At 37.0% G+C, this 21335-nt stretch overlaps 1 protein-coding gene across 9 annotated transcripts in view; it reads left to right on the top strand.

The window, feature by feature from the left end:
- The window catches only part of DGKI (diacylglycerol kinase iota), a 470612-nt gene that overhangs the window by 298350 nt on the left and 150927 nt on the right, over positions 1-21335 (top strand). For 5 of the 9 annotated variants that reach the window (XM_063708791.1, XM_055347197.2, XM_055347193.2 and 2 more), the window contains one exon: positions 3022-3084. The exons of the other annotated variants lie outside the window; for them this stretch is intronic. In XM_063708791.1, the coding sequence (XP_063564861.1) occupies positions 3022-3084 (63 nt within the window). The remainder of the gene's footprint in view (positions 1-3021; positions 3085-21335) is intronic. 9 annotated transcript variants of the gene reach the window in all.

Below are 21335 nucleotides of genomic sequence, written 5' to 3'. Positions count from 1 at the left end.
TTATATTTATTTGTTTATTTATTGAGACAGAGGCTCACTCTCTTGCCCAGGCTGGAGTGCCATGGTGCCCTCTTGGCTCACTGCAACCTCCGCCTCCCGGGTTCAAGTGATTCTCCTGCCTCAGCTTCACGAGTAGCTGGGACAACAGGTGTGTGCTACCATGCCCAGATGTATTTTTGGTAGAGGCAGGGTTTCTCCATGTTGCTCAGGCTGGTCTCGAAGTCCTGGGCTCAAGTGATCTGCCTGCCTCAGCCTCCCAAAGTGCTGGGATTACAGGCGTGAGTCACTGTGCCCAGCTAAGGCTGGGTAATTTATAAAGAAAAGAGTTTTATTTGGCTCACAGTTCTGTAGGCTGTACAAGCATGGGACCAGCATCTGCTTTGCTTCTGGTGAGGCTTCAGGAAGTTTACAGTCAGGGCAGAAGGTGAATGGGGAGCTGGCATATCATATAGTGGGAGAGAGAGCAAGAGAGAGGGGGGAGGCACCATACTCCTTTAAACAACTGATTCTCACATGAACTCAGAGTGAGAACTCAATCACTACCTCAAGGAGGGCACCAAGTATTTATGAGGGATCTGCCCCCCTGACCCAAACACCTCTGACCAGGCCCCACATACAACATTGGGGATTCCATTTCAACATGAGATTTGGATGGGACACACATCCAAACCATATCAGCATCCATCAGGGTAGCTACCACATTCTTTGAACTCTATCTTCTGTTTATTTCCCAAGTCTTTGACTCTCATCTCCTCTATCCTCTCTACCAGTAAAGCAGCCAGAGTTCAAAAGTCACGTGAGCTACCTCTCAGCAGCATTACTAAAATATGCTTCTGACTATTTTCTGTTCCTGCCCTTGCTGCCTTCACATAATCCGTCTCTTCTGATATACCCGTTAGATTGATATAAGAATCCCAAGCCTGTGTTCCTTAGCTTTGCGGACCTTTTTGATCACTCCCTTCTTCATTCTCTTTGCTCTTTGTTCCAGGGAAGATTGCTGTTCCTGGAACAGTAGCCTGTCTCCTGCATCATCCTGGTTTTGCTCTCTGGTCCTCTTCTTGCAGTGCCTTCTGCGCCTCTTTATCTTCTGCTAACTCCTCCCTCACAGCTTAGGACCCCATTGAAATGCTGCTATTCCTAATAAGCCTTTTCTGTCTACTTCTAGCTGTTAGATGTACCTTTACGTGTTTCAGTGGTGCTCTTGGTTATTTCCATTACACCACTTACTAAAAATAGTGTAATCATTGATTTACTCCTTCCTTCTCTGCTCTGTGGGGAGGCCCTAGGATTTTCCTCTTAGGATCCCCAGTGTCTGTCATAGCTCCTGAGACAGTCACATCTTGCATCAGTGACTCACACATGAATCCATTCTATAATGCTATCTCTGCTGTGTTTCTCAGAAATTGCTTTCTAAGATAACATAAATCTAAAATTTTGTGAATATAAAACTAATATCAAATGCGTTTTGATCACATTGTCTTATAAGTGAAAGATACATATTTAATAATTTCAAGCTGTGGTCCACATGGACAGAAGGAATTTCCATGAGAAATAGTTAACTAATAGGGCTTCATGATGCCACTAGATCTTCATTTATGCAAAAGGAAAAATTAATGTTTTCTAAAAAATATTTCTTGGCTTATAATCCCATTTGCTATTACTATACACAAACTAAAAAGATAGGTCCCACTGTGTTCAGAAGCTCCTTATATATATGGGAGCATATGTCATTTATCATAGCATAGGAATCTACACAGAGTATGAACTACGGTAAATACCTTCCCCACAAAAAGTAATAAGCAGATTTATCTAGGTTCATATTCATATGCTAGTTACCTGATAGCCAATATGCTGGATTATGTTCTTTATTTGAAAGGTGCCATTGAAGGAGAATAGAAACAAAATTACCCAGGTGTTTTGGGAGATCTTCAATGAACTATTAATAAATAGATAATATTATCCTTAGTTCACTAGTAATTAAGGCTACATTATTAAAGATGATCGTTTCATCCAATGACCAGGTTTCTAGTCAGCAAACTTTGAATTGAGCAATCGAATTCCATCATCCTAGGCTGCTGAGAACTATTATTGTTTGGAAACGATAGTACTTGGAGGATAACACAGACAGAAAGAGGCTTGGGCTGGAGTTACCTCATGGGTGACTTTGTATGAGAAGTTATGTATGCTGCAGAACACAGAGATCCAGGGAACTAGGTCTAATGTAGTTATAATGAAACTCTTTAAATAAGAGAGTGGAGAGAATAATTATGTAAAGTCAACAAAACATTTTGGGTTTAGTTTCTTAAATTCTACATTTTGTCTTTTCTAGCAGCTGCTGTAGACTCCAATATAAAAGAAGGGAGAAAAGGGAGAAATCTGTGGTTTCATTTTTCTACCCAGAATGTGGGTGGAATGATAGCAATACAGTGATACAATTAGACTTTCTTGGTATTACCTTTGGAGTTTTTAAAAAGCCTTTGTTGTTTAACTGAAGGAAGTTGAAGTTTTGGTTGAGACACTGTTTTTAAGATGATTGTCTTTTGATGAGTGTTCCTATAAAGCCTGGGGAAACCTGATGGCTGTGTGATGAAAGGGTTAAATTGACCTTGAATCTTTTCAAAGATGAGTTTACCATGCCAGCCTACCACTCAATATGTAAGTGTGTGCCTTCTCTCCTTGGGTGTCCTGATGGGCCTGAGCAAGGGAGGCCATGGTCATCCCCCTACACCCCCCGACCTGCCGTCCTGCATCGACCCCAGCCTGGCCCCACTCCGGTCTGTGACTTGCCTAGAACCAGCGCCTTCCGTGTGTCCTGTTGGCTTTGTTGCTGTCACCGGCTTTTTTTGGATTATTTCCGTGGCTGGCTTGGTTTTCCTTTTCCTTTCCTTCGCTGTTTGGTGATGCGCTCATTTAATTTCTGTTTAAATTTTGTGTGTCTCTCTTTCTCTCCCCTGGCTTGTTCCTTGTCTGTCCACGCTGTCGCTGACTCTGTCTTCGCTGCTCATTCCCTGCTGCCTCTAGTACTCATCAGGTGCAAACTGCGGACCTGCGGCGAGTGTCTGCTCCCCCCGGCTCCTTCACCATGTGAGTACAGTGCCATTCTGTTTCTACATTTTCTCCCCAGCCTTGTCTCCTCAGGGTTGGACTACCTGTGTCCGTTGCCTTCACAGGTCTGCTCGTCAGATAAGGAAGCCACCTCACCAGAATTGCTTTCTGTTGCCCTCTTTGATTTGAAATGGAGCTGTGAAGTTTTTTATGTTCTATGTGCTTCCATCCTCTAAGTTAACAGTTCAGTTTTTGGATGAGATACTTTAGGGCCCATGGTTGCCTGGGGTTGTATAGAATTCCATACTAAGCACTGGTTTTTATGGGAAGTGCATAATACCATTAGACTATGTCATTACTTACGGCTCAGAGATAAGCTCGAGGAAGTGCCTGCAGCCCTCAATTTCTGGATGAAACCTTAAGATTATGCGTGGAGTTTTGAGTGTGTGTGTGTGTATTTCTGTTTTGGAAGATCCATAGTTACAGTAAAAGTTCAGTGACCCCAAACTGTCACTGAGTTAGCAAAATGCATTTTTATGTATATTTAGGAGTTTTTGCTTAATGTAGTCCAGGGTATTATTTTTTTCTAGTGAGAACAAAAAAATATGTTTTTTAGCATTTCAGCTCAGAATTATTTTGTGCTGTGTACTCTGCTTTGTCCTTTGTTTTCTCCATATCACATATGCTTGTCTAGCATTTATTATGTTTCAGGGACTGTTACAGATACTTTACATATTAATTAATTTACTCTCCCAACAACCTTTGGCCATATGTGGTATAATTATCTCCCTTCTATGCATGAGGAATCTGATAGACAGAGAGGTTAAGTAACTTGCCCAAGGTCACACAGTTAATAAATCATAGAGTGGGATTCAGACTCAGGCAGTCTGGCTTCAAAGTTCATGTTTTTAACAATTCATAGTCTGCTGCCTTTCGTCTGTCAGGATCCTGTATATTTCTCAAGGCCCACTTGAATGATTACCTTTCCAAAGAATTCTTCTTTGATTCTTGCTGTCAGAGTTAATTACACCCTCACTGGAGTTTATCATTCATGTATCTGTTGCAGTTCTCAAGGTTTAATTTGGTGTTAATTACATTAACTCTGTGTGTATTTTACACAGTAGACTTAGGCTATTTGAGATGATTGGCAATATCTTAATATGAATCTTGTGTTCCCAGCCGTGTTCACAGATTTTAATATGAAGTATTCTGAAGCCAAACAATGATGGATTGGTTTTCTTGGTGGAATGAGTGAATAAAAGAATACATGTCTAAATAGAATTGCACAATATCTAACATCTGGTGATATGTATGACAAAGCAATTCCTAAAGTTCAGTTATATAATCTACTTTCAACTCTCATCTTATGGATACTAATTTACTTATTCATTAAAATATGTATTTATTCAAAAACCTTTATTTTGCACTTGCTCTGTGCCAGACAGTATTTTATGCTGTGTGTCTAGGGGTAAGCATGACAGAGCACTACCTTCCTGGAGCTTACACTTGAGCAGTCAAAGAATCAATAGGAAAATGACATTCAATTGCCAAATTGAATGTTGTGGCTGGAGTAAAATTCTATATTCTATATAGGCCAGTTCAATAAATTTGAGTTTAAGGAGTGGCTGCACGTGATCATTATTTTTAGTGGCTCCGTTGATTGTGACCAAAGAATTGAGAATGTTAACAGCAGAAACGCATATGATAGTCATCTTGTTTCTATCATGGGTTAAGTTTTGGTTGTATTTACACTTTAGTTGTGTATCTTAAATTGGACTGTTTATCTCTTATTCCACGAGTGTGCGTGCTACATACAGTAAATTGTCCATACTTGTTTCTGTAGGGTGCAGCAGGCACTAAGTTGTGGTTACCTTAAAACTTGAATGTTAATTTGAAAATATTTTATATCTACATATGATATATATTGAATATTACATGTCATAGATTTTCTACCTATAGATAAAACATTTATATAATAAACATTAAATCAGGATATTATTTTAAAAATCAGTTAATAAAACTATATGGAATACAGCAAGGAATGTGGAGAAAAGTTTAAGCACAACATGTGCATTTTGTCTTTTTATCTTATGGCAGGGAGGATAGCCTTGATTTACTCACACACTAGTGTTTGCTAATTTCAGCAATGTTGAAAAAACCATGGTAACATTGCTTTGGTCCTGTAGAAGTTAGGAGCCCCAGTATCGTTAAGTGAGATTTTATATATTTTTGGCGGGGAGGGGAAGGGGGTTGCTATCTAATCAGCCATTCTCTGCTCAGAACAACTCTTTTTTACAGATGGTCTTTTCTTTGGGTGAACCCTCTCTTTATGCTGCTCTTGAAGCAATTGTTGCTTCCTTCAAGAAGCTTGAAGTGATCTTTTTTTTTCTCTCTAGCTTTCAGAAGACTTTTTCTCCAGGGATGGTACATGGTGGTAACAATGCAATGTATGAATTATTAGGAATTGCAACATACTACTAATGTCTGTGTATATGCAAAATTTCCAGTTTATTCAAAGAAAAATCATGAAATTTTATGTTTTGATCATATATGACAACATATGAATTGATGAATTTTAATCAATGGTATTTACTGGTCTCATCCAATAGGACAAAACAAAGCAAATAGAATATTTCTCCATAAATCTTGTATAGTGCAACTTAATGAATTAATAAATTCTTTATAATTGATTGGCTTCATAATGAAGTAAAGTCCTCATTGGAAGACACATGTACACACTACATTTCATAAATCATGACTAGTCATGCTAAATGCTGTAATTGCCAACTCCTATTCAGCTAATGCCAAAAAAGTATGAAACTGCAAAATGTGTCTTTCTAGAACTCTCTTAGCCTTTAGTAGCTACCTCTCATTAGGTTCTGTTTCCCTCCTGCTCTTCCCCCATCAAAATGAAATAATGTGTTCCATTTACACCTAATTTATTCATTGCTTTCATCTTTCAACAAACATTATTGAGTGTTTACTTCAGTTACTCAATGCTCTGTGGGATATTGGAGAAGCAGAGATGAGAACACTAAGGTTTCTGCCCTGGAGAAATGAACACACTAGAAACAGACCCAGTTGTGTTGCCTATGACAGAATTACGAAGCCATGTGACAAGCATCCAAGTAGAGGTTCTGGTTGTTCTTCCATATGAACGACTTTGTATTGAATGTTTATTATATTTGCTTTTATTTTTAATATTTAAAGTTAACATACTGTAAAATGGACTTTTCTGGTGTACAGTTCCATAAAGTTTAAGACATAGAGATTCATATAACCACCACCATAGTCAGGATATAGATCAGTCAGTCACCCCAAAAGAGGTGCCTCATGATGTATTCCATTGTAGTCAAACCCTCCCATCTCCCAACCTCTAGCAACCACTAATCATTATAGTTTTGTATTTTCAGGAATGCTATATAAATGGAAGTATACAATGTGTTGTCCATTGTAGATGGCTTCTTTGACTGAACACTACACCTTTAAGATTTATCCAAGTTGTTGCATGTATCAATTATTTGTTCCTTTTTATTGCCCAGCTGTATTTCATTGTACGGATGTTTTAGCTTGTTTACCCACTCCCCCATTGAAGGATATCTGGGTTATTTTTCCAGTTTGGGGCAATAACAAGTAGAGTTCCTATAAACATTGATGAACAGGTTTTATGTAAACATAAGCTTTATGTCTCTAGATTAAACATGTAGGAATGGGATTGCTGGGTCATATGGTAAGTGTATGTTCACTTTCGTAAGAAACTGACAAACTGTTTTCCAGAATGGTCGCACCATTTTGCGTTTCTACCAGCAATATATGATCATTCCAGTTGCTCCACACCCCTATCAGCACTTGATACTGTTAGCATTTGGGAAGCATATGTCCAAGTCTTTTGATCATTTTTTAATTGGGCTGTTTGTTTTCTTCCTGTGAGCTTTGAGAGTTCATCATGTATTCTGCACCCAAGGCCTTTGTGTGCTTTGCAGACATTCTCTCCCAGTATATATCCTGTCTTTTCATTCTCTTGGTGATATCTTTTGTAGAGTGAAACCTTTTGACAGAATCCAGATGATCATTTTTTTTTCTTTATAGAGTTGTGGTTTTGGTATTACGTTAAACTACTCTTTGTCTAATTCCAGGTGAATATTTTCTCCTTTGCTTTCTCCCAAAAGTTTTATAGGTTTTCTATTTTGCATTTAGTTCTGTGATCTATTTTGAGTTTTTTTCTATAAGATGTGCCATTTAGCTTAAGGTTAATGTTTTCGCATATGGATGTCCAATGCGTTTGGCACCATTTATGAAAAAATTATCTTTTCCTATTGAATTGCCTTTACAACTCTACCAAAAATCAATTGGATATACAAAAAGTCATCCCTTAGTATCCATAGGGGATTTTTTCCAGAGTCCCTTTTCTTAGATTCTAGATGCTCAAGTCACTCATATAAAACGGGTATTTGCATATAACCTATGTACATACTTTCATGTATTTTAAGTCACCTCTAGATTGCTTATAACATCCAATACAGTACAAATGCTATGTAAATAGTTGTTAAATGTATTGTTTGGGGAATTGTGATGAGATAAATAGTCTGTACATGTTCGGTATAGACAAAACCGTTCTATTTTTCTGAATATTTTCAATCTGTGGTTGGTTGAATCTGCAGATGTAGAACCCACAGAAATGGAGAACTGATTATACACACACACGCACATGCACACACATATACGCACACACAGACACACAGATCCAGTGTAGACTCTATTCTGTGCCATTGGCCTATGGCTTATGCCTTTGCCAGTGCCATATTCTTTCTATTATTGTACCTTTATAGTAACTCTTAAAATCTGGTTGCATTATTCCTCCAAGTTTATTCTTCATTGTCAACACTGTCGTGGCTATTTGAGTTCCTTTGTCTTCCCATACACATTTTTAGAATCAGCTTGCCTATGTCTCCAAAAATTCTACTAGAAATTGGATGACTGGAATTATATTGAGCCTATAGATCAACTTGGGGAATGTTGATATCTTTACTGTGTTGAGACTCTCAGTTCATAAATTCTCTGTGTCTCTTCATTTATTTTATTTGTCCGTCATTGCTTGGTAGTTTTTTGCCTAAAGATTTTATACCTATTTTGTTAGATTTGTGCCTAAGTAGTTCATGTTTTTGGAGCCATTGTAAATGTTTTTTTTTTGGTGTGTTTTTAAAATGTTTGTTTCCAATTGCTCATTGTTAGTATATAGAAATACTATGGATTTTTTCTTTCTTTTGATACAGGGTCTCACTCTGTCACCCAGGCTGGAGTGCAGTGGTGCGATTTCAGCTCACTGCAACCTCTGCCTCCTGGGTTCAAGTGATCTTCCCACCTCAGCCTCCTGAGTAGCTGGGGACTACAGGCACATGGTACCATGCCTAGCTAACTTTTGAAGTAGTGTGGATTTTTATATGTTGACCTTGTATCCTATTGGCCTTACTAAATTCATTTTTTAGTTCTAGGAGTTTGGTAGCATCCTCAGGATTTTCTACATAGTCCAGCATGTCTGTGAATAAGGATAGTTTTATTCCTTTCTCTCTAATCCTTATGCCTTTTCTTTCTTTTGCATTGTTGTTCTGGCTAGGATTTAGAGTACAATGTTGAATAAGAGTGATGAGAATTTCCCTCCTTGCTTTCCTTCTGATATTAGGGAGAAATCATTCTGTCTTTCACCATTAGATTGATTATTAGTTGTAGAATTTTTGTTGAAGTGTTTTGTCAGCATATCTGGAAAAGATTAGGGTATTACTTGTTCCTTATATGTTTGTTAGAATTTACCAATGAAACTCTCAGAGCCGCAAGATTTTTTCCTCTTTCTTAAGCTATAAATTCAATCTCTTTAGGAGTTGTAGGACTACTCAGGCTATCTATTTCACCGTGAATGAGTTTTAGTTGTCTTATAGTTGCTCGAAGTATTTGAGGAATTGGTCCATTTCATCTAAAATGTTGACTAATGTATGTAGAGTTGCTGTATTTCCTTCTCTCTTTCATGTCTGTGAGGTCTGCAGTACAAGTCCTCTTTTATTCCTGATATTAGTAACCTGTATCTTTTTCTTCTTTGTCAATCTTGGTAGAGATCTATCCATTTTATTGACTTTTTTGAAGAATTGGCTTTTGTTTTACTAACTTTCTTGGTTGTTTTTCAATTTGCAATTTTATTGATTCCTGCCCTTTATTATTTCCTTCCTTCTGCTTGATTTGGGTTTATTTTGCTCTTTTTTCCCCATTTTTTTCTAAAGTGGAATCTTTTATTTATTTGCTTCAGTATGCAATTGACTCAAGTTCAGGCCACAAGTTTTGACTAATCTTCTAAGGGTTGTGGTTACAATGTTAGTTTTATTACCAGAGTCTTTGCATTGCTATTATCTGTCTGGCTTATGCATGACTAAGTTGCCAGTATGGGATCTGGGTGGAGTTCTACCCTGTAGTTCAGTTCCCAAAGTCTATGGTCTGGTGTTTAGGGCTAGATTCATGTATTTACAACCTAGAGATAAACACCCGAGAGTTCATGAACATCATTATGGAGTTGTTTTCTGAGTTCCTTCCTTTCTGCTGTTGTCCCTGGTACTTTCTGGTCTCTTGGGGCTTCCTTTGTTTGGTCCTTGTGCCGGAAAGCTAAGGGTTTAGTTACCTCACTCTGCTGCATACTGCCTGTAACTGTGTTCATGTCCAGGGCCAGCCAATGATAACAGAAAGAAAAAGAAGCAATGATAGTTTCTGCCACTCTCTTGGCATCACAGCTCTTGTGATTAGAGAGGAAGCCCCTCTTCCCTCCTAATTTTAGGTGCCAGAAGGCTTTGTCATTGTGGCTGCCAGGAATGGTGAAAAGGCCTTAGTAGTGTAGTGGGAGAAAATGGAGGGGGGAGAAAAGAAAGGGAGATCCTCTTCCATTTCTTTCGGCATTCAGAGTCCCTTCTTTTCTTAGAGCTGGAGCACAAGCATTTTGCTAGAGCTCTTTCTCTCTGCTCCTGGTGTCCCCTTTTGGGCTTTTTGCTGCCTGGAGTCCAGGCTGGGACTTATTGGAGAGAGAGGGATTGGGGAGTTTACTGCCAATTTGATAGTATCTTAAAATCTGATGTTCTTCACCAATCTACTGCTATCGTTTACTTTTCAAAGTTCTCAAATAGCTGCTTTATGAAACCTGTCCACATTGTATAGCTGCATTCAGTGGGGAAGAAATAATGCTGTGTGCTGACCCACCTTCACCAGGATAAGTTCTCCCCTGTTTTTTGAAGCAGAGAACGATCGGACTGCATTTCTTCTTGCCCACTGCAGTGACTCAGCGAGTGTCATAGCTAAATTCAGCAAAACAACTCTGCAGAGACACCAGTGTATTTTGAATTACAACTAACATATGTTAAGTGTAATATACCATCTTGCACAGCAGTTGCAATTTAAACATAAACAGGATATATCCCACTGCTAAATTGTGTGGGTCTGCTTATTACCTTGGGAAAAGCAAAGTTAGAAACCGATCCATGAAGAAAGTATGAATTGTCATATTTGACCACTGAATATGACTCAGCATTCCAAAATTCCTTGTGATAAATGAAGACTGCTTGGGTAAGGATGAAAGTAAATTGATTTTTGTTCCAGGAAGAAAGGGAGTTTTATTAAAAGCAAGGGAAATATTTTTGATATATTAAAAATTTTATGGTTCTGTTTTAGGTTGAGTTTAAGAATTTTATTTTTATAAAACTACCAAGACAGAGCAAAGAACCTTTGATCTTCACAATTGAAGAAAACATAAATTAGCCATAGATGGCTAAATGTTTGCATGCCTCTGGCCAGAGAAGTAAACTAGAAGATCCTTTGAAAAGCTTTCTAAAATTCTGTAATTCTATTCTACAACTAGTCACATCAAAACTTTTGTTCTAACATTTACTTGAGTTTGTATAATTATATTATGAAAGGTCTCTTTATTCTGTTTACTTAGTTGTGGTCCTATGATTAGAAAATAAGACTTGATTTGTGTTATTCAGAACCCTCTTTCCTTTCGTTTCCTCTCTTTATAAACTCTGCCACACCTTAACTCTTTAAGGAAGTAACAAAAATGATGCCAAAGTGGAAATTTACATGCATGTCTTTGTAAACTATAAGGCTTACCTCTAAAGCAGCTGAGATGATCCATCAGATATGGTTTGCCTCAATGAATTAAGCTGCTGGTGGCTAATACACAACCTTCCTGAGAGTCTGAGAATTAATCGCACTCATGGGCCAGTGGAGCCTCCAGAAATGTGCTTCATGTCTGGGGCATAAATCTGTCCAGATTCTGATTCATGGATTATAATTTTTGAATCATACTTCCTGGACCCAAAAACCAATTTCGAGGGTACCAAAACAGCCTAAGTACTTCAACTTGTGTGACTAGGTTTGTTGGTCATGCTTTTGTTATTATTATTATTGTATTCCTAGGTGATTATCTCTGAATCGTAGGATTATCGATAATTTTTTTTTATTTCTGTATTTTCTGATGGATTTCCATGAATGGGGAGTACTTCTAAAAAGGGAAAAAAAGCAGAACATTTCATATTTTTGGAAGAACAGGAGAGAATTGCTACATTCGTAGAATTTAAAGGCATGCTATTTGCTGAATCTTAAGGTCGGATAGTGAAGTGTAAGAGTTAGCTTCAGGCTACCTGGAAAGCAAAGCTATTTGCTCTCTAAACTTCTGAGCAAAGGAAGATGCTAAACTTTGCCCATCGTCTCTTCTTCCTTCCTCTCTCTCCCTTGGCTCCTGAATTTCTTGGGTAATCTTACTAGTAATTTCACTTCAGACTGTGCACAGTTTCTTGACTTTCAGTCATACCATCATGTCATCCCTTCTTTCCTCTTGTTATGCCACTCTTCCCTGCTAGTTCCATAAAACAGACATCTGCAATGGACAATTCCAAAGAAAAGAAATTAATGGTTACTTTGACTTCAGCTCATGCCAGTTTCCACACTTTACCTTTCAGTTTCCATGAGAGCCCAGGCTGCAACTCGGTTAATGTTTTTTTTTTTTAATTTTTTTTGAATTTTTTAAATGAATTTCTCCCATGAGTTCCCTCACTCTGCCTGAGCTTCCATTCCACTCTGAGAGGTCTAGTGACACAAAGAAAAGGGGCAGTGGAAGCAGTCCATGGGTCTGTAGCCAGAGCGTCTTCCTCCTTATTCTTCAACCCCTCTTTCCTTATGGTAACATCCTTCTGATTTGAGTATCTGGGGGAACCCTGCATTTGTCTGTGTAACATCAGCCATGTATTAACCTTTTGCATTTCAGTTTTTCAGATATTTAAAAACTGCAGTTGGTCCTTCGAATTCCTATCAGCTTTGAAGTTCTGTTATGGTAGAATTCAAAGCATGATCTTAGAATCATAAGAAAATCTGCCCCCCAAAAATCTGTAACATGAAGTGGATGAGACTTGCTGTGGGACAAGACAGTGTTGTCCTTGATTCTGAGTACTGGGCAGGGGGGCCAGGCCCTGTTCTTCATTGGTAAGCATAGTTCATGTCTCACCTTCCTGTTAGCAAGAACCAAAGTGGATTTTTACATTTAGTCAGAGACATAATATGTACCTAAGCACCTTGCTCTGTGATAAAATTTAACACCCTACTAACTTCTAAGGTCACAGTTGCTACTAGTCTCATTCCCTAGATGAGAAGACAGAGAACAAGAAATGGTAGGAAACTTGCCTATGAGTGCATGCTATACATTGATAAAGTTGACATCATAGCATTTAAGGCATTGATCTCTGCTGTCAATATCACTTCTGGTCATTTTCTTGCGTGTGCATATATGTATGTATATTTATCTCTATTATATATTTTAATCCAATAATATTATATAAACTTTTAAAGGAAACTTGATTATGAAGAATAACAATTCAATTGTGAGTGTTGCAAATGTGTGAATCTTTGGTGTCATAGGTTTATAGTTCAAGTGTTGTTATAATAAAATTTCAGAATGACAAATTTCAGGTAAAAATAGCACCACTAAGTAATTTGAAGTCTTTTAGAATCGTAAGGAGTGGCATTTGAACTGAAAAACAGACTTATCAGGAAACATCATGCTGACATCCACAGTGGAGGAATCGTTCCTGTGTTCTTATATTAGTAACAGTCAACCCAGAGCTTGGCAATCAGTCCACTTACGTAGAGGCACAATACACTTAGGGCCCCTTCCACATTTAATATTCTATCTTATTGCTTTCAAATTTATTTTTAGAGATGAATTATTTATGTCCTCATAGGTGTAGAAATAGTCTTACCACTCAGCACTTTTCATATAGTAAAAGGTTACTTCAAAAGTGCAGCGGATATTTACTGCAGGTTTTGTTGCCTTGAGTGTGCAGGGAATAAGGGAGCTCTTGCAGAAGTCAGACTTGGGGGTAAAGGAGAAAGTTTGCAGGAAGGTTTGGGGGTAGTACATGTGCCAGGTATGTTTGGCAGGGAAAAGGAGGGGGAAACATTTATGAAATTTTTAAAAAATAAAAATAAATTTCACAAATAGAAATCTGACTTTAGAGATACAATTAGTCCAACAAATACAACACTTGTTTTTTAGATTTTTCTGTGTTTTTAATAGATAAGTGAAAATTAGGGTCTGAATAGCCAGGGCAGGGATATGAAATTGGCAGAGATTCCCAAGCCAGATTGAAATTTTTGAAAATTAAAAATTAGATTTCTCTCATTCTTCCATTATATATCTTTTTATAAACACTAGTTGTAGGATTAGAACAAAAGGAGTTAGTTCTTTTTGTGCGTCTTTTTAGTAGATATCTGTATGAGTTCGCTAGGACTGCCATAACAAAGTACCACACAGTGGGTGGCTAAAACAACAGAAATTTATTTCGTTACAATTCTGGAGGCTGAAAGTCTGAATGAAGGTGTCAGCAGGGTTGGTTTCTTCTGAAGCCTGTCTCCTTGTCTTGTAGATGCTGTCTTCTCATGTCTTCATATGGTCTTCCCTCTTTGTCTGTGTCCAAATTCGCTCTTTATATAAAAGACACTAGTCATGTTGGATTAGGCTCCACTCTAGCAACTTCATTTAAACTTAATTACTTCTGTAAGGACCCTGTTTCCAAATACAGTCACATTCTGAAGAGCTATGGGTTAGAACTTCAACTTACCAATTTGGGGGACAGATAACTTAGTACATAACAGCATAATGCTGGATAAATTTGATTGAATTTTAGTTATATTTCTGCATCACTCTCTGAAGACTAAACTTTGTATATATTATTTATATAAATATTTTAGTTGTTTAAAATTTTTTTTATTAAAGGGTATAAAGAGAGCTGAAGAACATTACCCTATTATTTATAACAGATTTTCCATATTAATTATATAGATACAATAAGGTGATTGACATCTCTGGACCCAAATTCACTTTCTGTAAAATAAAGTGGTTGAACAATATGTACTTTAAATTTTTGTTCAAATCTGAATTCCCAAAGCATGATTATAATAAAAAAAATCTACAGAAATACATGCAGACTATAAACGGGAAGGAAAAGGAATACTTTTGTTAGTCTTTGTGAGTAAAATATTTATTTAAAAATGGAGTCTCCACCCAGAAAACAAAGCAAAACAAAAAACCTAAATATTTTTGGACCGACCGTTATAACTGCAATGTTATTAATGGATTTACTGCATTCAGGAAGGAAAAAGAGACATTTTAACTTTTACTCCAGTACTAGAATAAGAACTGACATTATCCTCTGACATATCAACAAAGAAACCTAGATGTTTGTTTTGAGCATTCCAAACAAATAATCCAAATAATCCAATTATTTTGGATTACTTTGCTGAAGTGGTAATGAAGTGTGAGGTGCGTTTCATTTGTAGGAGGGCTTCAATTTAATTATACCAATTCCACTGAGTTTTGCTGGTCTCTCATAACACCCTGAAACACTTCCATGAAATGAAAAGAGTACATTTTAAAAGACACAAAAAGAAAGTACTCATTGATGCTACATTTAATTAATCCGTAGAACACATCACATTTTGTGTCAGAAAATGAAATTCTATACATGATTCACCGAGTTCCAAAGTTATAGCTCAGGTATTTGTCTGAAATAAAAATACTTTTCATCTTGGGCCATTATAAAAATTAAGAAAAAAGATAATAAAATAAAATGGAAGTACCATTGGAAGAATCACAAATGGAACGAAAAGGCCAAAGCCTTTCAGTCTTATAATATATTATAAAGACCTATAGTTGTATTTATTTTGAAAAAGTAATCACTTAGACCTTACTGCTCTTAAGAAAGGTGGCTATGTCCTCTAATTGGGACGTGATTATGTCATTTGGCTTGATGTTATTTTGTTGTCCAGGAAAAGTAAAACAAGTATGTTTTCTTGAGTAAAGGCTCTTGTCTTATAAATACATTGCTTTGCTGCCTTTAATAGAGACTTGATTTACTTTAATGTGGTAAGTGAAAGGAGAGAAAGAAATGGAACAAGCAAAGGCACTCCAAATTATTTTCACATTCTATTATGATATTATCAATAAAACCATTATTTTCTTTCTTTTTCATTGTTTTCTTTTTAGTATTTGTAGCATCAAAATATCTAACTAGTTATTTTGTGTTTGTTTCTCCTTCATCCAAGTAATTTATTTTATATATTTACTTTCATTGTTATTTTTTTCTGAGACAGGGTCTCACTCCGTAGCTAGGCTGAAGTGTAGTGGCACTATTATAGTTGACTGCAATCTTGAACTCCTGGGTTCGAGTGATCCTCCTGCCTCAGCCTCCTGAGTAGCTGGGACAACAGGTGCATGCCACCGTGCTTATTTATTTATTTAAAAAAAAGTTTTTAGAGATGATCTCACTGTGTTTTCAGGCTAGTCTCAAACTCCTGTGTTCAAGTGATCCTCCCAAAATGCTGAAATTACAGGTGCCACTGCACCTGGCCCCACCTGACCCATTAGTCCACCCATAAAAGTATATTCTAGGGAACTCTTTTTCTCAACCTTGCTATCAAATTTTGTAAAAGTTATTTTTGTTGATGAATAATTGTTATATTGATATAATTATTGTGTGATTCTTGTAAGTTCTGTTCTACAAATGTCTTTATTCTGTCATTTTTACAAAGACAAGAAGAATGTTTCCAAGAAATAAGAGCAGTTTATAAAATCCCTCAGTCATTGGATCAGGAATTAGAGAAGGGAAATGAAAGGTTTCCTCCCAGTTGGCTAAATGGGCAGAATTGGGAAAGAGGGAGAGTCAGATTTAGAGGACTCTCAATTATTCCTTCTTGGATTTCTGACAAGAAAACTTGGGCTGGTGGGAACACATCTGAGCTACTAATAGGAGCTGAAGTTCCCACCAGCTATAGATTGATGAACAGAAATATGGGGCCATCTATTTCTCTTTCCAGAGCCAAATGTAGCTCCCCACTGAGGATTCAGGACCTTGGCAAGCAATTGTCAACCTGTCCAGGTAAAATATTAATTACCTACTAATGAAGAAAAACAAACAATTCTGCAGTAATTTTTTTCTCTGATACTCAGATTTTAGGAGAGTATATACACTGTTTCATAAAATGTTTTATGTGAAGGGCTAAAACCGTTTAAGAAAATGCCTTTTATGTAATGCCGCTTATTGTCAGGTCAATCCTTACTTTTTATTTCCATTATAAAAACAAAACATGCTCTTCCCTTGACTGAGCCTGTTTCCTAGAAATGCAGATCTACTACCACACAGTCTGTAGAGTAGCTTTTCAGTAGTAATGCGTCCTGTAGCTCATACATTCCATTCTTTCTATACATAATTGGGTTACGTGATTTCCCCATTTTAAGATAGCAATATCTGTTTTCACTTCATCATTGCTTCATGAATTTTGGCTACTGTTTTTTTTGGATATTTTTATTTATAACACATTCTGAATCTTTGATTTTTTTTTCTATTGGTTTGTAGATGAAATTTGTTCAATATTTAAAGATTATGTGTAGTCTATTTTGGTTAAAATGCTGTTTTAAAGTTACACATAGACACTCAAATATCACCAATTAATTCGTTAAAGTGCTTAGAGTTACAATAGAAGGTTAGCAACTATACCAGTAGTTAGAAGCCTAGTTTCGGTGTTCTTCATGGTTGGTATGAAAGACCACAATTGTCTTCTTCTGTGAAATGACATTTTTAAAATACACAAATCATAACACTTCATCCACACCCTTTTTTAGCAACGAAAGTGAATTTATCGGTTGCAGATAAGAACAGGAAAATACAACGGTTTGTGATTGCAAATCCTGGGGAAGATTTTTAGCATTTTAAATAACAATTAAGTTTAAGAGATCCCTCTGATATATAGAAACTGAAAGCTGAAGCAGAAAATGTCTGTCTTCCTGAACACATGAGATCTAAATCCATTTTGATGGCTTAAGAGTAACATTGTCCTCTTATGTCTCATTGGTTCAAGCCCAACTGCTCCTTGCTCCACTAAGTATAGTGATGAATGGTCCTCCCTCCAATTGACAGTAAAAGAATTCTCCATGCCCTGAGAATTCCATTTAGTACCATTGATTGCAGGCTATGGTATTAAAAGTAACTCATGTTAGTGTTTTGTGATAGAATCTTTAATCATTTTTAATAACAAGGAAACCTTCATTACATGGATTTACTTCTTAAAGTGGAAATGATTTTGGCCTGATGTGATGAAAGACAGGGCTTGAGTTTTTACTTGTTCCCATTCCAACTGTTCTTAATTTTTCTTCATCTCAACAGTTGGAATTTGCAGAATTCTTCTATGAGAATGCATGTTACCTCTATGTCTAATTTCCATTTGTTTCTATTTCCTGTGGTACTTACTTCTCCTTTGCCTTTTATTAGGATATTTGTCCAACTTTTATACTCCTTAAGCATGAAAGAATGTAAAAAGAGTGTATGTGGGAACTTAAAGTCTGAAACTCCTATCTTAAAAGACTTTTTTAAAGGGTGTCATCTCTAGTTCACCAAATATCAGGGCAGAAGACGGCATCTTCATAAGACTTAAATTTGCAATAATATCTAGTAATGAGTGGAAATTCTTATCTTTTGTATTAAGCAGGGGCAAGCCAGAGGCTCAACTCGATACCTGAAGGTGGTACAGCAATAATGTAATGCATAATCAGTGATTTTATTTCTTGTTTGTTGCTTTTAGTTATGGGAGTAGGTTTTTCCTTTGAACCAAATTCTTTTGAGTGGTCCCATTCAGGCCAATGATTCTGGCCTAATCACACATGATTAGGTGTGATGAAGAATGTAGTCAGATGTCAGGAAAAAGATTTTTTTCTCATTGCAAATTTAGGAAGTCCATATGGGGATCAGTAATTTAACACATATTGAAAGCCTCATATTAAACATATGTAGTGGGAGATTTAAAGATAACTATAGTTGGGCATCCTGTCCTTGAAGAGCTCATGATTTAATGGGGAGAGCAAAATCATCATATCATGATTACATTTATGTTTTAAACAGTATGCAGTGTGATGAAATTTTTGGATGCAGGGGGCCCAATTAGCCTAGGTGCAAGATGATATTAGCTTGGTCTAAAGGGGTTTTAGTGGAAGGAGCAAAGAAGCATATGTATTTGAAAGATTTAGAGGAGGATAAATTGCAGCAGAGAGAAAGAAGGAGCTTCTGGTAACTTAGTTGGCAAACCAGAAGAGTGTTTTGAACTGAATTCCAAAAGTAAAGAGCTTCAGGCAGCAGGGAGTTAACCACAGTGTGGAAGGCTACTGAAAAGTGAAGTCAGGTGAATTTAATATGCATGGATAAAGGAAAAAGAGAAAGTAACAATATTGTATAGTCTTATGGAGAGGGAACTTTGAGGTTCTGGGTTAATAAGTTGTTCAGTGGCTTAAAAAATAAATCTGTGACTCTGGTAATAAAAAGTTATAACACAGCTGGGTGCAGTGGCTCACACCTGTAATCCCACCACTTTGGAAGGCCAAGGTGGGTGGATCACCCGAGGAGGTCAGGAGTTTGAGACCAGCCTGATCAACATGGTGAAACCCCATCTCTACTTAAAATACAAAATTAACTGGGCGTATTGGCACACTCCTGTAATCCAAGCTACTCAGGAGGCTGAGGCAGGACAATTGCTTGAACCCAGGAGGCGGAGGTTGCAGAGAGCCGAGATCGTGCCATTGCACTCCAGCCTGGGTGGGCGACAAGAGCAAAAAGTCATAACACATGTATGTAGGGATGGCTCCATGTAAAATTCCAGAATTGGATCAACGAGCCAGTAACAGTGATGGCATTCACTGCCACAAAAGGAAACAGGTGGCCAGAAGAATTTGAAATATCATTCAAGGTTGTTAGTATGTCTATTTTCCTTTAAAACAAAAATGATGAAACTGCTATACTTGTTAACCTGCTCTGCAGTGCCACTGAGGGAAGCCACTGCTTGCTTGTTCTGTACCTTTGCTTCACTTTAAATACCATGAACACGACACTGAACAGAAAACACACTCTAGAATAACCATGTGGTAAATTAGTTATGGGAGTAAGTTTTTCCTTTGAACAAAATTCTTTTGAGTGGTCCCTATTCTGGCCAATGATTCTGGTCTAATCACACATGAAAAATCTATGCTCAAAAGCACAGATTTTTTTTTTTCGTTTTAAAAAGTTTTGTAAGTCTGTGGAGTACAAGTGTAATTTTGTTACATGCATAGATTACATAGTGGTGAATCAGGCCTTTTAGGGTATCTATCACCAAAATAGCATATGTTGTACCCATTAAGTAATTTCTCATCATTCACGCCCCCCTAAGCATAGAAATTTATTACAAATTTCCATGGATGCTTTAAAATTTTAATTACAATGTGACTTTGAAGATCTCCAGAAAATTTAAAAAATAATTTCTGTTTCAGCCAATGTCATAAAAATTTATTGACATTTGATGCTTACAGTCTGTTTGCAATATGTTAGCCATCAAGGCAGCAAATATTTCTTTGATATGCATCTAGCTTTGGTGGTTAATGTTTGCACTCTTTTGACATTAGTCCGTGTGACTGATTATTTTTGTAACTTAAAAGCCAATTCCTTAAAAATGGTGGTAGATGGGCTAATAAACAGAGACTGCGGAGAGGAAGATTTAGACTGCAGGGAGAATTTGCAAATGATTAAGGTAGCCTGAACAAAGACTAAGCCACTTCCATTAGCATCTTACTGCCTGGTGAGGATCAAGCAGAGACTTAGAATAGCCACTTGAAGATGCAGTCATAGGGGCGTATAGAATTAGATGGAATAGCAAATACTGAATTAGATGAGATCGAAGATTGCTTTTGATTCTATAATGCTTCCATGATGATCTTATAAGAAGGGCTGGAAGAATAGCTGCCTCAAATAATTTGTAAGCTGTAACATATCCTATTACCTCCTCACAAATGGATGTCTTAGAGACTGAGAACTTACTCAACTTCCATCAAAAAAAATTAATAACCTCTGAAGGTACTTTCTCCAGGAAAACATGTTGGGCAGTGGGAGTGCATGACTGATCGCTGCTAATGTGATTTTGGTTTATGCTTGGTTTAAGAATCAGAAACTTCTGTACAATTTATTTCAGATTTCTGAGGCATTGCTTCCTACTCCAGGCAGAGGACAACTGAATTATTAAGATTCTGTCTGAACTTGGCAGGTGTCAGAAATTCATTTTAAATCTCCGTTCAGAAGCCTTGATTCAATTTGGTTTTATTCTTCAATGTAAAGAGGTCTTCTTAGATACATTTTTGGAAAGGTTATTGTCAGTGGCACTTCAAAAATGTACCAGGATATGTTTTACCATTTTAGCAGCAAGTTGCCAAAGGAAGCCACTGAGTCTAATAATATTTAAATAAGGCTCAGCGTCAAGGATGTGGAGAAAAGACGACCCTCTTAGTCTGTTGGTGGGAATGTAAGTTAGTACAACCACTATGGAGACCAGTTTAGAGGTTCTTCAAAAAACCAAAAATAGAACTACCATATGTTCCAGCAATCCCACTGCTGGGATATATACCCAAGATAAAGGAAATCAGTATATTGAAGTCAGTATATTGAAAAGATATCTGCACACTCATGTTTGTTGCAGCACTGTTTGCAATCACTAAGATTTGGAAGCAACCTAAGTGTCCATCAACAGATGAATGGATAAAGAAAATGTGGTACAGATGCACAATGGAATACTATTTGGTAATAAAAAGAATGAAATCCTGTCATTTGCAACAGCATAGATAGAACTGGAGATTATTATGTTAAGTGAAATCAGCTAGGCACAAAAAGACAAGCATTGCATGTTACCTATTTGTGGGATCT

This window comes from Gorilla gorilla, chromosome 6 (genome assembly GCF_029281585.2).
Source record: "Gorilla gorilla gorilla isolate KB3781 chromosome 6, NHGRI_mGorGor1-v2.1_pri, whole genome shotgun sequence".
NCBI classification, from domain to species: Eukaryota; Metazoa; Chordata; class Mammalia; order Primates; family Hominidae; genus Gorilla; species Gorilla gorilla.
Note: the sequence above shows the minus strand (reverse complement) of the source record. Positions and strands in the feature narration are given on the sequence as shown.